Source organism: Mus caroli, unplaced genomic scaffold (genome assembly GCF_978045245.1).
Source record: "Mus caroli unplaced genomic scaffold, Mus_caroli_1 scaffold_10, whole genome shotgun sequence".
NCBI lineage: Eukaryota > Metazoa > Chordata > Mammalia > Rodentia > Muridae > Mus > Mus caroli.
The window spans coordinates 17410198-17425715 of NW_028227265.1; the positions used below are offsets into that span (position 1 = coordinate 17410198).

The following is a 15518-nucleotide window of genomic DNA, read 5'->3' on the forward strand; positions in this document are numbered from 1 at the left end:
TTTTACTTATTCATTTTATATCCCACTCACTGCCCTCCTCCTGACCATCCCCCTCCCACAATCCTTCCCCCATCCCTCCTCCCCTTCTCCTCTGAGCAGGTAAGGATCCCCCTGGGAATCCCACACACATACACCCTGACACTGCCCTGGCACTTCAAGTCTCTGCGAGGCTAGGCGCCTCCTCTTCCACTGAGTCTAGACAGAACAGCCCAGCTAGTAGAACATATCCCACAGACAGGCAACAGCTTTTGGGATAGTCCCCACTCCAGTTGTTCAGAACTCACGGGAAGGCCAAGCTGCACATCTGCTACATACGAGCAGGGAGTTAGGCCTCCCTAGGTCTGGCCTGTGTATATTCTTTTAACCAAAACGTTTTTTAGGTAGAAACTGATAAAGGAAAATACTTGAAGACCCTCTCCTCCTCCAGAGCAGGAGCAGATGAGTCCACCTGTACACACACACACACACACACTCGTATGTCTGCCATAGTTCATACACATGCATGCACGTGCACAACTAACAAACACACACACACCACAAATGTCTGTCTGACCGTTTATAGTTTCTGGGGGGGGTGAAGGCACTTCAGTCAATGATGCAATATACAGTAAGATGTCCATGCTCCTGCAAATAGCTTCTCCTCATCTAAGCCTCTGTAAGCAAGCTGAATTAAACTCATTGGTTAAGAAAGGTACCGCAGCTGGTGCACACATTTAATTCCAGCACTCGGGAGGCAAAGGCAGGTGGATCTCTGTGAGTTCAAGGCCAGCCCGATCTACAAGAGCACATTTCAGGACAGTCAGGGCTACACAGAGAAACCCTGTTCTGGAGTGGGGTGGGGAGCAGGGGAGTGGCGATTATGGGTCAGTGAATTAATGCTGCAACTTTCTTTTTTTTAATATTGATTGATTGATTGATTGATTGATTGATTTTATGTGTATGAATACCCTGTCTTCATGCACATCAGAAGATCCCATTACAGATGGTTATGAGCCACCATGTGGTTGCTGGGAATTGAACTCAGGACCTCTGGAAGAGCAGCCAGTGCTCCTAACCGCTGAGCCGTCTCTCCAGCCCCTGCCTCACTTCCTGAATGCCCAGATTATAGGCACACAGCATCATGTTATCCTGGTATTGAAGACATGATGCAACATCCACAGAGCCCTGCAGGAAACAATACATTGGTTCCAGGCCTTTCAAGAAACTTCGGTTTCATTGTCAGGTGACTAGAAACATATTACTAAACAGAGTCACCACTGCACATGTGTGACAAAGAACAGAGACTTGGCAGAGTAGGTTTAGAAAAGTAACTAAACAGCAGGGCTTAGCAGCTCACACCTACAATCCCAGCATGAAGGAAGCTGAGACAGGAGGATTACAAGTTTGAAGCCAGCCTGGGCTACCATGTCAAAGTTTGTCTCCAATCAACAACAGAAACTGAATTGACACACTGTGGGTCCCTGGTGATTGTCTGATTCGTTTGCATTTGTACACAGCGGGTTTGGCAAAGGTAGGCAGGAAACGGAACAGTGAAGTAGAAATTTCACCCCATAGTTATGGCCTCATCCGTATATAAACAGTATGGCATCCTAATCTATTCTATTGTGCGCTGCAGAAATACCGATCCACCGCAAGGGGCTCTGGGACCTAAAGGTTCAGCCTGCTCTCAAATCGCCACGTTGGTTCTGAAAGTTCCATGTTTGGAACATTTTTTGTCTTCGCCATCTTTGGAAAGAGCCATGGTGTTGATGCATTTTGTTGTTGATGCTGATGCATTTTTTAATTTAGTGTTTTTATTGATTATTTGGAAATTATACATAATGCAGCCCATCCCATTTACTTCTCAGTCCTCCCGGGTCCGCCCCCAACCCACACACACACCCTTACGACCCCCCCCCCAAAAAAAATAGAAAAAGAAAAAAAAACACCAAAAAAGACTTCTTTGCCTTTTAGACAAAACGGGAGCACGGATCCAGAATTTCCCCGAGGTGTCTGGCTACAGCAAGGACCACCGCGTTCTCCCTTTCCCCAGACCACCACCACCACCACCACCTTCTGTTCCACCCTTATTTCCTTTCAGTTTCATGAGTCTACTTTTAAAAACATCTTCCTGTGGACCTGCCCTTCTCTAGCTTTTCCGGGGATTTTGCGGGGCTCTGCAGACTCCTCTGCCACCACCCTGTCACCCTCAGAGCCTCTGTGTTGCTCTCAGGCTCCTTTGAGCTGCTTCCCTACCGTGGGTGCTGGCTCCAATCACAGACATGATTCAGGGTTTCATCTTTGATCATGATGACTCCTTCCTGGATCTGGTTCTGCAACATCCACTCCTCCACCGGCTTCAGCACCTCATGGACAGAGTGAACGTTGGGGTGGACTTACTCAAAGCACCGGATCTGGGCCTGGCTGGCAGCCCAGTGGGTCCACCGTGAGTCTGCCGGTGGAGGCTGCCCGTGGATGCGCTCTTAACAGTTCCCGGGACAACATATGTGGAGTTTATTTTGTAGAATTGAGTTAGGGAGAAGGGTAATGGAACCTCTTTGTAACTGTCCTTTATAATTTGTATGAGAAGTGTTATTTTCCTATGCCCTTGCTCCAGCTCTGATAATTTGCAGATTCTGTTTTGCTTTTGCTCTGTGTTAGCCACAGTCTGTTATGTAGCAGAAGATATCACGATGAATTCATATTCTAGCACATACTATAGGAACTAAATGAAATCGCTGGAGACATGGAAAATATTACTTCCCCTGCACCCTTTCCCAAGAAAAATGTGTTAGCGACCACTAGAGCTTATGTATGCTCCCTCCGACATAAAACTGGAATACTTGGCTATTTATTTCACGTTACTAAGTCAGAATTAGCGGGTTTGGAAATAGTATTGCATCAAAGGCTGGGAGGTGTTTTGTTTTGTTTTTCGTTTGTTTTTGTTTTGTTTTGTTTTGTTTTGTTTTGTTTTGTTTTGTTTTGTTTTGTTGTCACATCTTGCCAAGTCAAGTAGAAATGTGTGACTTCACATGTCCAAGGAACATGAAAAACCAACCATTGTGCTCTCTGCTCTAACTCAGGACCATGGGCCAGTATTTCTCATGCTCAGCTCACTCACTCCTCACTCACTCACAGAAAATAATTCCTCTTCGGCCAGCTTGCTAGATCATCCATCTTACACAGGCCTGACTGGTGATATGGTTCAGGCAGTTGAGATGCTTGCCACCAAATCTGACAACCTGAGCTCAGTCCCTGGGCCACACATGGTAGAAAGAGGACATTGACTCCTGCCAGTTGTCCTCTGACCTCCACACAAGCTGTGGCATACAAACAAATAAATTAGTTTCAAAGTTGAATTGCTAGGTTGAGGAAATGCCTCAGTGGGTAAGAGCACATGCTGAGCATGAAGACACTTTCTTCTTCTTCTTCTCCTTCTCCTCCTCCTCCTCCTCCTTCCTTCTTCTTCTTCTTTTTTCTTCCAGACAGGGTTTCTCTGTGTAGCCCTGGCTGTCCTGGAACTCACTTTGTAGACCAGGCTGGCCTCAAACTCAGAAATCTTCCTGCCTCTGCCTCCCAAGTGCTGGGATTAAAGGCGTGCACTACCACTGCCTGGCAGATACTTACGTTTCAAGAAAAAAGTCAGGCATAGTCAGACAACCCTGCCACTCCAACACAGTGGGAATCAGAGGCAGGAGAATGACTGGGTGTGGAGGCATCAAACCTAGTTCCAGGTTCAGAGAGAAAATGACTCCGGGGACCTTGTCAGAGAGTGCTAGGACATGTCACCCTGCATCCTCCTCTGGCCTCCGGACACACATACAGGTGTATGTTCACAAAACATATATGTCATACAGCACACACACAGACACACACACACACACACACACGGTGTAACGATTAATCACACAGACCAAGTAAAGGACTGGATTGTATGCAGCTGTTTAAAATAAAGCATTGCAAAAAACAAATGGTGAGCCGGGCGTGGTGGCGCACGCCTTTAATTCCAGCACTTAGGAGGCAGAGGCAGGCGAATTTCTGAGTTTGAGGCCAGCCTGGTGTACAGAGTGAGTTCCAGGATAGCCAAGGCTATACAGAGAAACCCTGTCTCGAAAAACAAACAAACAAAAAAGGAGCGACAGTATTAGTACTCTCATTGCGTACACTACATTGTGTTACCATTCCACTAACTGCCAAGAATTTAGTTTTAAAAAATTCTCATAAGCCAGTATGATGATGAACAACTGTAATCTCAGCATACAGAAGGCTGATGCAGGAGGATTTCCGGGAGTTCGAGGCCATCCTAGAATACATAGTGAGCACCAGGTCAGCCCCGGCTACATACCAATACCCTGTCTCAAACAAAGGTCAGAACTGAAAGAGCTCATCTGTACCCCACCCACACACGCACTTTCTACATTTTATCTATCGATTTAAACTATTTAATGAAAAGAAGCTAAAGTTTTAAGTGACAAACTACTTTTGATGTTCCTCTGGCTTCTCACTTTACAAGAACCTAAAACAGCAAGAGCGCTCAGTGGGTACAGGCACCCGCTGCCAGGCTTGATGACAGGAGTCCCACCTACGTTTGATTCCCAGCACCAACACGGTGGGAGGAGAGAGTTGACTCTGAACGTTTGCCTCTGATGCCCACTGTATCCGCATGCCCACACAGACACAAGCACATCAAACACATACGCACACATTAGTAACAAAACACACGCACGACGCAAACTGCGAAACAGTACTTTATACTGCAGGTACTTCTTAACCCGGTTAATAATAATGTCATCCGCTCATTTCATTAAAAGAGATCGAACTTCCACAAGCTTGTGTTCATGTGTTTGCAGAAATCTGAACTGTCAGTCGGGAAGCTGGAAAGCCATAAAAAGGTCAGGGGTCATAATGGAGCAAAGTCACGCCTCACCCATGACCACAAGGCACCCATGACCACAAGGTGGCGCTAATACACTATGACTCCATCAAGGAAAAGACCTCTGCTTGTGGAACCAAGACACCACAAAGGGCACAAAACTCCAACATCCCTGCCAGCTGTATGAAATTCTGCCCCAAAACAGACATGGTCTATGCGGTCTCGGGTGGAAACAGGATATATAGACTGTGGAAGGTTATCTTGAAGAGGGGAATCCATTTCTGCCAGTGTGGTTGCTTTGGGGTCACCCATATTCTATAAACAACCCCTTATCCATAGTATATAAGTAACTCTAATAAATTCATATAAATTAACTTACCCACCCACATCCTTCCAAATAATTGGTTCGCTTGGCAGCCTCATCCGCTGTCAATCTGAGAACCAGCCGAGGCTATCTAATGATAATATTAGCCGTATATATCATGCCAAGGACCACCAGGCCTCTCCTTTCTATTAAAACTGAAGCCCAAGGTAACTGAATCATATAGACATGTGACATATTATTTAAATCACATTCACCTTTAAGGCTATAAATGAAATAGAAAATGTCTGGTTTCTTTGGAGACTCTGTCAGGTCATGTGGTGTTTTTCTGGAAGCTGTCTTGTGAAAGGGCATGGGATATTTCTGAGTTCGAGGCCAGCCTGGTCTACAGAGAGAGTTCCAGGACATCCAGGACTACACAGAGAAACCCTGTCTAAAAAAAAAAAAAAAGGAAGGAAGGAAGGAAGGAAAGAGAGAGAGAGAGAGAGAGAGAGAGAGAGAGAAAGGAAAGAATTTCTTTGCTGAAGTCACAAAACCAGATTCTGCCTCCAGAGAGATCTCTGGTCTCTGAAGAGAACATTCCTCTGGCAGCTGCCAGTGTGGCGTGAGGCTGTGTTCCTGTTGTCCTAAGTCAATACTCAAACTCCAGAGACCTGCATGTCCATGATTGAAGTCACTCCTGAGAGCCTCCCTTCCTGTTACGATTGTTATGAGTTTTAACTAAGGTTATGTATCTCCATAAATACCCAGGTCTTAGCAATACAGACGATCCCAGCAGGATCCAGAAAGTTATTATGCAAGAATGGAGTCTGTATGGCAGGCACCTGGGAAAAGCAGAGGGAACACAGACAGGAAGGAAATTGAGAGTCTGTTTCCTTTATGGAACTCTGAGCTTTGCTCTGCTTAAGCCTGGGGTGTCTTGTTTTGTGTTTCTGCTTTGAAGACAGTCCTTCATGAACTTGTCCTAGGGAGACAAGAATAAATGTCTTTTTAATCCCAGAAGGACGTCAATGACAGACCAATTTAAGCATTCCACCAGAGATTACTTTGGGGGGGGGGGCAATATACACTTTCAGAGCATGGTTGAGGGGTTATTCAACCCCTAAGAACTAAGAGCTGCATCACCGCAAAGTCCCGCCCCATCACGAATGAGGACCTGAAGGGATCTGCATCTCAGCATCTCCCCTCAGCTAACCATTCACCTCTATGCTCCAGTGTCCCGTGCCCCAGTGTCTCCCAAGATCACTTGCAGCTGGGGTAGGGCAGGAGCAAACAACAGCAGAAATCTCAGGAGGAGGTCTTGTAGCATACTGAGCTATGTCAATGGCTTCATTACCATGACCACACACCTGCCCCCCCCCCAACCCTGTATTGTTATTCTCAATTAGCTCCAATTATTGTGTCCAACCAAGCAGTTTCCAAGGTACGGAGGACACTTGACAAACATGGAGGGGAAAGCAGGCCATCCTAGAACAGTCAGGGTTTCACTTTGTGTAGCCTAGGCTAGCCCGGAATTCTCAGTGATCCTGCGGCCTCCTCCTCCCAAGTGGTGGGGTTACAGTTGTAAACTACGACACTCTGCTGTTAACAAAGGCTTTTCCCTATCAAGGCCACTTTGATGATACAAACTGGACCTGTACAGAATGCCCGTCGATTACATAACCCAACCGAAGCTACAAAATACCCTCTCAGACGAATGGGATTTTTTTTTTTTTTTTTGCTTTATCGTTGCATAATGTAGGTCTCACTTGCCTTTTACAAACAACGAAGACAGAAGACCTTTTTGTACATAACCGTAAGATGTCTCTCTCTGGCCCTTGGTCTTGTGAAGGCTCTATGCCCCAGTGTAGGGGAATGCCAGGGCCAGGAAGCGGGAGTGGATAGGTTGGTGAGCAGGGGGATGAGGATAGGGGGTTTTCGGAGGGGAAAACAGGAAAGGGTTAATAAAGAAAATATCTAATTTTAAAACAAATGTAAAAAAAAGTCTCCCTCTCTCTCTCTCTCTCTCTCTCTCTCTCTCTCTCTCTCTCTCTCTCTCCCTCATCCAGGCACATCCAGGCTATCTGGAAAAGTATCACAATAGTAAAATCCACTCTTTGTTAGAAATCCCCTTGCTTCAGATTTCTTCCCTAAGGTGTTGAATATGTAAGGAAGAGATTAAATCCCAAGCTCCTGAAAAGGAGGCAGGCACATTCCTTAAGGGCCACCTCAGTCACCTTCTCCTTCTGGAGTCTGGAGACCCGCTCGTTCACTCACCTGTGTCTTCAGGTTAGGTGGGACGCTTTCTGTGTAGGAAAGTGAAGTACGGAGGTACGGAGTACGGAGGTGGTTGGAGCGACAGATTGTGGGTAAGGGGGGTTTTTCGGTGACTTTTTGTTAGGGATTTGAGGTTGGAAATGAATTTTAATGTAAAATGATAGCCAGCCAATGTTTTCCTTTCGTTATGTTACCTACCTGTCTTAGTCAGGGTTTCTATTCCTGCACAAACATCATAACCAAGAAGCAAGCTGGGGAGGAAAGGGTTTATTCGGCTTACACTTCCATACTGCTGTTCATCACCAAGGAAGTCAGGACTGGAACTCAAGCAGGTCAGAAAGCAGGAGCTGATGCAGAAGCCATGGAGGGATGTTCATTACTGGCTTGCTTCTCCTGGCTTGCTCAGCCTGCTCTCTTATAGAACCCAAGACTACCAGCCCAGGGATGGTCCCACCCACAGGGGGCCTTTCCCCCTTGATCACTAATTGAGAAAATACCCCACAGCTGGATCTCATGGCGGCACTTCCCCAACTGAAGCTCCTTTCTCTGCGATAACCCCATCCTGTGTCAAGTTGACACATAAAACCAGCCAGTACACTACCTAAACTTGTTTTTGTTTGAGGGGGACATTTCATCTCACTTGCTTAAAATTTCAAAGTTGATGCTTGAAGAAGCAAGGGTTGTCTGTGTGTGTGTGTGTGTGTGTGTGTGTAGAGGCACAAACCACTTAATAGATGCTACTTCATTTGTATATTTCACTTTCATTAGTATCATTTTGTTTTTGTTGTTTAAGACAGGGTTATTTTGTGTAGCCCTGGCTGTCCCCAGTCCAGGCTGGCCTTGAACTCACAGAGATCCCATTGCCTCTGTCTCCCAGTGCTGGGATAAGACCTGTGCCATCACACACACACACACACACACCGGGGTAGTATCACTTCTTTTTATTAATTTTCCTCCTTCCTGGGGTTCCCTTGTGATTTCTTTGTAACTGTGTGTACTAGATCCTTTATTTTCCTTTCTGAAACAGGGTTCCTCTGTGTAGCTCTGGCTGTCCTGGATCTCACTGTAAACCATGCTGGTCTCAATCTCCACAGAGATCCACCTGACTCTCCTCTGCCTCCTGAAAATCTTTTTCTTTTCTTTCTTTCTTTCTCTCTTTCTTTCTTTCTTTTAATTATCTTTAATCTTTTTTTTTTTAAACAGTCCAGTCCTTACCCTCTTCCCGGTCCACCCTCCAACAGTTCCTCATCCCAATTCTACCCCCACTCCTACCCCACCCCCATCTCCAAGCGGATGTCCCCACCCCCCAACTCACCAGGCCTCCCCACTCCCTGGGGCCTCAAGTCTCTCGAGGGTTAGATGCATCTTCTCTCACTGAGGCCAGACCTGGCAGTCCTCGGCTGTCTGTGTTGGGGCCTCATACCAGCTAGTGTATGCTGCCTGGTTAGTGGTTCAGTGTCTGAGATCTCTGGTGTCCAGGTTAGTTGTGATTGCTGGTCTTCCTATGGGGTCGCCCTCCTCCTCCGATTCTTCCAGCCTTCCCCTAATTCAATCACAGGGGTCCCTGGCTTCTATCCGTTGGTTGGGTGTAAATATCTGTCTGACTTGTTCAGCTGCTTGTTGGGCCTCTCAGAGGGCAGCCATGCTAGGCTCCTGTCTATAAGCACACCATAGCATCAGTAATAGTGTCAGGCCTTGGAGCCTCCCCTTGAGCTGGATCCCAGTTTGGGCCAATCACTGGACCTCCTTTCCCTCAGTCTCTTCTTCTCCATTTTTGTCCCTGAGGTTCTTTTAGACAGGAACAGCTCTGTTCTCTTTTGTAAATTTAAAACAAAATCTTTCTATACAGCCCTAGCTATCGTGGAATTCACTGTCTTCCGAGCCTCTGCCTCTCTAGCGCTGGGACTAAAGGTGTGTGCCACCTTCCCTGGCTCTAAGTCCTGTTCTTAATTATGTTCAGATGTGTGTGGGTCGGAGGGGCATACACATGGAAGTCAGAAGAAAATGGACAGGAACCAGTTCTCGCCTTCCATCGTGTGGGTCCCAGGGATTGAACTCAGGTATCTTAACAATAGCTATATATTTTGATGGCTTCTGAAGTTACATTTGTCACAGGATTTCCAAGTGATTGCCTGATCCACCCTGTTTTCCACTCTTTTCTTTTTCTTTCTTTTCTTTTCTTTGTTGTTGTTGTTGTTGTTGTTGATGTTGTCGTCGTCTTTGTTTTCCGAGACAGGGTTTCTCTATGTAGCCCTGACTGTCCTGGAACTCACTCTGTAGACCAGGCTGGCCTCGAAGTCAGAAATCCGCCTGCCTCTGCCTCTCAAGTGCTGGGATTAAAGGCGTGCGCCACCACGCCCAGCTCGAGACATTCTCTTTTGGTGTCATAAGCACCTGCACAGGTGCACGGGCCAATACCCTTAATTAACACGTAATTTCAAATCTTTTGGAAAAGAATATGTCAGATGGGAATGGTAACATCATTCAGGGGGGAAACTATGGTTTTGAGGGAAAATACTGAGTTTTGGTTTAAGTTTTTTAAAAAGGTGTGTGTGTGTGTGTGTGTGTGTCTTTTCATGTCCCTGGGTGTGGAGTTCAGACTGCCAGTCTTTCATGGCTAGCACCTTTAGCTGCTGAGCTAGCTCACTGGTCTTACTAAGGGGTTACTAAAGATTGCCTTAGTGTGCTATTAAATGTGGTGCGCAGTACATTTAGATTCAGTTCCAACATGGAAAGGAATGTAATATTCGTGGGAAGAGGTGTTGCAGTTTGACTGTGAAGTCCACCCCCCTCCCCTGTGGGCTCGGGTTTTGAACACTTAGGGCTCAGCTAATATTGCTGTTCTGGAAGTTGTGAAAATTTTAGGGGGCGGAGTTGCTGGAGGAGGCGGGTCCTGGGGACCTCCATTTCCTATTCTCTCCGCTCTTTTTTTTTTTTTAAAGATTTATTTATTTATTATATGTAAGTACACGTACACTGTAGCTGTCTTCAGACACTCCAGGAGAGGGCGCCAGATCTTGTTACGGATGGTTGTGAGCCACCATGTGGTTGCTGGGATTTGAACTCTGGACCTTCGGAAGAGCAGTCGGGTGCTCTTACCCACTGAGCCATCTCACCAGCCCTTCTCTCCGCTCTTAAGTGAGGATGCCATGTGTCCAGGCACCTCACTCTAGGACCACCATGCCTTTGTTGCCCTAATAGACCGTGTTTTTTTGAGCTGTAAGCCAAAATAAATCCTTTTCCTGCGAGTTGCTTCTTGATAAGTATTTGGTTGCAGAAATGAGAAAAGTAACTAAAATAAATTTCAGGAAAAAAATAAATAAGTACTGTTTTCCTAGACAATATTCACGTTGCTCACAAAAACTTATTAATAGAAATGGTTCTTGTGCATGGTATGAGATCAGAAAATAAATACAAGCAAAAATATAAAATCAAAGCATTGACATTCTCATGGTATGAAGAATACTACAGTAATAGCAGAATATTCTCTCACTTTCTCTACAAATGTGTGTTATATTTATAATGATACAAGATCACACTATGCATACTACTTCATATGATGCATATTTTCTACTTGGCTATCTGTGGGATTTACAGATCAATATGTTTTTATCTCCTACCTGAACACAATGGAGATTTCCCAAATGTCCTAATTATATTTTTTTAGCTGGTTTGTACAAATCAGTTCAGGACAGCACCATGACAGAGCCTGGGCTTGGGTAGTTTTGTTGATGTTTTGATCGATTTATTTTTGGCTTAATTTACGGGCAGAAAATTCAAAGATCAGAAGTGTACAGTTGAATGAGTTTGGACACATGTATAGACCTAGAAAACCAATATGCAAATGTGTGTGTGTGTGTCTGTGAGTGGGGAGGGGTGCCCACAGATGCAAGAAGAGGGCATTAGATCCCTTAAATCTGGAATCACAGGCATTTGTGAGCTCCCAATGTAGGTGCTAGGCTCTGAATTTTGGTCCTCATGATTGAGTAGCAAGCCCTGTTAACTGCTCAGCCATCCCTCCAGCCTCAACTCAAACATTTTCTTTTTTTTTTTTTTTTTTTTTTTTTTTTTTGGTTTTTCGAGACAGGGTTTCTCTGTGTAGCCCTGGCTGTCCTGGAACTCACTTTGTAGACCAGGCTGGCCTCGAACTCAGAAATCCACCTGCCTCTGCCTCCCGAGTGCTGGGATTAAAGGCGTGTGCCACCACGCCCGGCTCAAACATTTTCTTATTCTTTCACAATTTCGTGTGTGTGTGTGTGTGTGTGTGTGTGTGTGTGTGTGTGTGTGTGTTGATCATATGAGTTCCATTTTTATGTCAGCTACATGGTTTTGGATAAGCCATTGGGTGTATGGCTTTGGTCCAGGATGATGTAAGAGAGATGGTATATTTATCCCAGGTATCTATACTGGGTACGAGAGACGGCTTACGCAAATTGCAACAATAAAAAGGACATCCTATGGGAATATCTGGTAGCTGGTTTGAACCAGAGGCCTTCATGTACTTAAACTAGCAGTGAGGACGTTAAGTTCAAGAAACGATAGAGAGAGAAAGGCTGACTCCGCCACAGCATTTGAGTCTCCAGGTTTCACCTGTGCTTGTGGCGTCTCAGCTGAAAATACTTTTGATAAATTAACACGGAGAAGAAGGTAGAACCTTTCATCATAATCTCTAGGTTGTCATTAACAGCCTAAGTCTTCTCCCAAAGTATCAAGTTATCAAGCCAGGAATTCGCCTCAGCTGGTGGAGTGCTTGCCAAGCCTACAAAGTCTCAGGTTCCATCCCTAGCCCTGCAGAAACTGGGCCTAGTGGCACATGCTTGTCATCCTAGCACTGGGGAAGTAGAGGCAGGAAGATCAGAAGTTCAAGGTCCTACCCCTGCTCCATGGTGAGTTCACAGCCAGCCTAGACTACATAAGATGCTTGTTTAAGAAGTATGAAGTTACCAAAGCAAAACATGGGGAAAATTAGAAAATAGGTTCAATTTCGACTCCGGTAACAAAGGAATCAACAAAGCATTCTGTTGTTTGTGATAGTGACAGTAGAGACAGTTCGAGGTGTCCCGTCCCATCTCTGCTGGCTCAGAAATAAAAACGACCAGCTTACAGCTTCTTTTTCTAGTTAGACTTGGTTTAGCAGCCACAGAAAGAAAAATCTTGGAACAAGACCAGTCTGAATGTATTAACTCACTGGTCCACGGGTATTGCCAAGAGTCTTGCCTGCCGAGAGTAGAAATGACCGTTATCTAAGTCTCCTGAAGATTTCTCCATGTAAGAGCCTTTTAGAGCTTGCTCTGGACAGGAGAGTTTCAAAGAAAACATTAATTGTGGAGCATAGTGGCCCATGCCTTTAATCTCTGTGCTCCTGCATCTCTGTAAGTTCAACATTAGTCTGGTCCATGTGGTGTGTTCCAGCCAGAGTTACAAAGTTAAGACCTTATTTCAAGAAGCAAAACAACAACAAAAATCCCAAACATTGGTCCTGGGTTGCCTGGAACAGAGAGATTCCACGAAGCCTTCTTTCCTCCCGCCCAGGGAGACTCAGAGAGTAACTGCCGAGAGCATTATTTTCTGGCATGAACATGCAACTGACTGAAAAACTCCTTTTTGTTTCTGTGGTCTTAAGCCAAACCACACCAAATGCCCTTCAAACGAAGTCAAGCGGGCTTCCCAAGGAAAGCCTCTAAGAAGAACCGATGCCCTGACCTCGCTGCCAGGAAAGAAATGGCTATGAAAATGGGCTTTGAGGAATCAAGAACTCAAGTAAGTTGGATGTCTGAGGCACTGAGTCAGTCTGTTGTATGTGAGTGACACGCTCCCTAGGGATGAGACTGGAGCTTTGGGCTATCTTGGGTGTACCCAGACAGGGCAAAGGACTGTAACAGTAAATGTTGCATTCCAGCAAAGGAAGGCTTTTCGAAATTGAAATGCATCCATACAGAGTCACAAGCAGGGAAGCTGGGAAATGTGTAATTTAATATTTCTCCACCCTACCCTACTACCCTCTCTCTGGCCAGATAACTTTTGGTTTTTTGGGGTTTTTGTATTTATTTATTTTACATATATATGTGAGTGCACTGTTGCTGCCTTCAGACACACCAAAAAAGGGCATCAGATCCCATTATGGATGGTTGTGAGCCATCATGTGGTTTCTGGGAATTGAACTCAGGACCTCTGAAGAACAGTCAGTGCTCTTAGCTGCCAATGCTCCAGCCCCAGATAACTTTCTTTTGAGAGTTCTTGTGCACAGTAGAATATTTTTCAGCAGAGCTGTCCTCTACCAAATATCTACCAGTGTAGTCCATGGTCACATCCACATCCTCTAGCCCCTTAGTGACAACCAAAACAATTTACAATCAAAATTGTCCCCATTAAGCATAGTATGATGGCATATGCCTTTAATTTCAAGCACTCAGGAAGGCAGAGGCAGAAAGATCTGTACATTCAAGGGCAGCAAGGGCTATCTAGAGACTAAAAAACAAACAATGGTGGACATCAATATCTGACTTACCATGCATCCAGCATGCTCATAGCACACACATACGTCGTACAAGCTCACATGCACATAAAGTAATATATGGTCTTTTCATCTTTTGTTAAGTATCCATTTGTATGTGTCTACCCCTCTAGCCATACTTCAGCCAGTAGCCTGACTGCTTACAGGATAGGAGAAGCTGAGCTAGTGTCCTCTGAACTTTCCTCTGTCAATGTGTTTACACTAACAACAGACCAAAGTTCAATCTGGGGGATCCAGTGAGTTTCGTGGGCTTACTTGCAGAGAGTGTGGGTGACCCCAAAGCAGTTGCATCCCTGGGAACTGGCCTAGACTTGACAGCTTTGCCATAGCTGCAGTTAACTTCCAAAAGTTATAAATCGTATCGCTGCCTGAAGCCATGTGCAGTTAGGGCAGAACTATAGACAGCTGATTGGAGGCGCAGGTAAGAGTGGCTGGAGTCTCGGGTAAGGGTCTCCTGACTCTTTACCCACTCCTGTGAAGGAATGTCAAGAGCCAACAGACCCAATCTTGTGACTTTCCTAAATTAGTCACAGCTGCTCTGATGAAGATGCTGACTTCTTCCCCTCCCCCAACTCCTCCCAGTTCCTCTCCCCTCCCCCTCCCACCTGAATCCACAAACCAAAGGAAGAGTCAAAGAAACACAGAGATGCAGAGCCACACACAGGAATCCCATGAAAACACAAAACTGGAAGCCCTAATATATACACAAAGCACTGTTGTTGTTGTTGTTGTTTTTCCAAGATGGGGATTCTCTGTATAGCCCTGGTTGAACTTCTAAGCTTATGGGATAGAATTTTGCAACAAGCTCCTATCACTTGTTTTATGATGTTTATCTCTTGTTTTCCTCAGGCATGGTTTGAGAAGCAATGGATCCTAAATCCTGAGCATAGAGAAGAGCCCATGAGTTTATCAAGACATGGCACAAATGAGGGGACACCCCCAGCCACTCAGTGGCAGTACCTCAACCGAGTCACTCCCCCAGTCTGTTGTCTCCCTTCTTCTAATCCCTGCTGGGATGACCACACATCCCTACCTACCCCTCTTAGCTCACAGGCATTTGTTCCTTGGGATCCCTCTGGGGTCTTTGGGAGCCAACTGCCAAGCCCTGTGATCATGCAGACCCCAGAAGCTGTGCAGCAAAGACAGAACCCCGATGCCCCTCTGACTTACAGGAATCACTCACCGGAACAGCCAGTTGCAGGACAGGATTTCTCAGATAGCCAGGCTCCTTTCTATTCTCAGTCTGGTGCAGAGCATGAGAAAAGACACTCCGAGGACCCAGATCATATCCACGACGTAGCTTATATTATGCAATGGTGGGACAAGGGCCGCCTGGATATGCTTGCAAGATGGAACCCTCTGAAAGAGACATAGTTTGTTCTGTCATCCCCGTGAGGTTCACCAAAGCCTTAAGCTCTTGTGGTTCATTGTCTTATGTCTTATGCGAATCCTCTCCGTATCTGATGAACACTTGTGTTAGTGCCACAATGAAGTTATGATTATTACTATAGACATTTGTGCACGTGTGTTTGTGTGGACTTTATTATTATTATTATCATCATCATTGAATACAC

General features: G+C 45.5%; 1 protein-coding gene across 1 annotated transcript; it reads left to right on the forward strand.

The window, feature by feature from the left end:
* Positions 1 to 13067: 13067 nt before the first annotated feature.
* Duxb (double homeobox B) lies at positions 13068 to 15318 on the forward strand. Its single transcript, XM_085844248.1, has 2 exons — positions 13068 to 13190; positions 14794 to 15318. The coding sequence occupies exons 1-2, from the start codon at positions 13068 to 13070 to the stop codon at positions 15316 to 15318; spliced, it is 648 nt and encodes a 215-aa protein (XP_085700374.1).
* The last annotated feature ends 200 nt before the right edge of the window (positions 15319 to 15518 follow it).

What these genes read in the sequence shown, in the direction of transcription:
- Duxb (XM_085844248.1), top strand. Translation starts at nt 13,068, where the DNA reads ATGCCCTTCAAACGAAGTCAAGCGGGCTTCCCAAGGAAAGCCTCTAAG. An exon ending in TTGAGGAATCAAGAACTCAA is followed by an intron (nt 13,191 to 14,793) that starts GTAAGTTGGATG and finishes TGTTTTCCTCAG; the next exon opens with GCATGGTTTGAGAAGCAATG.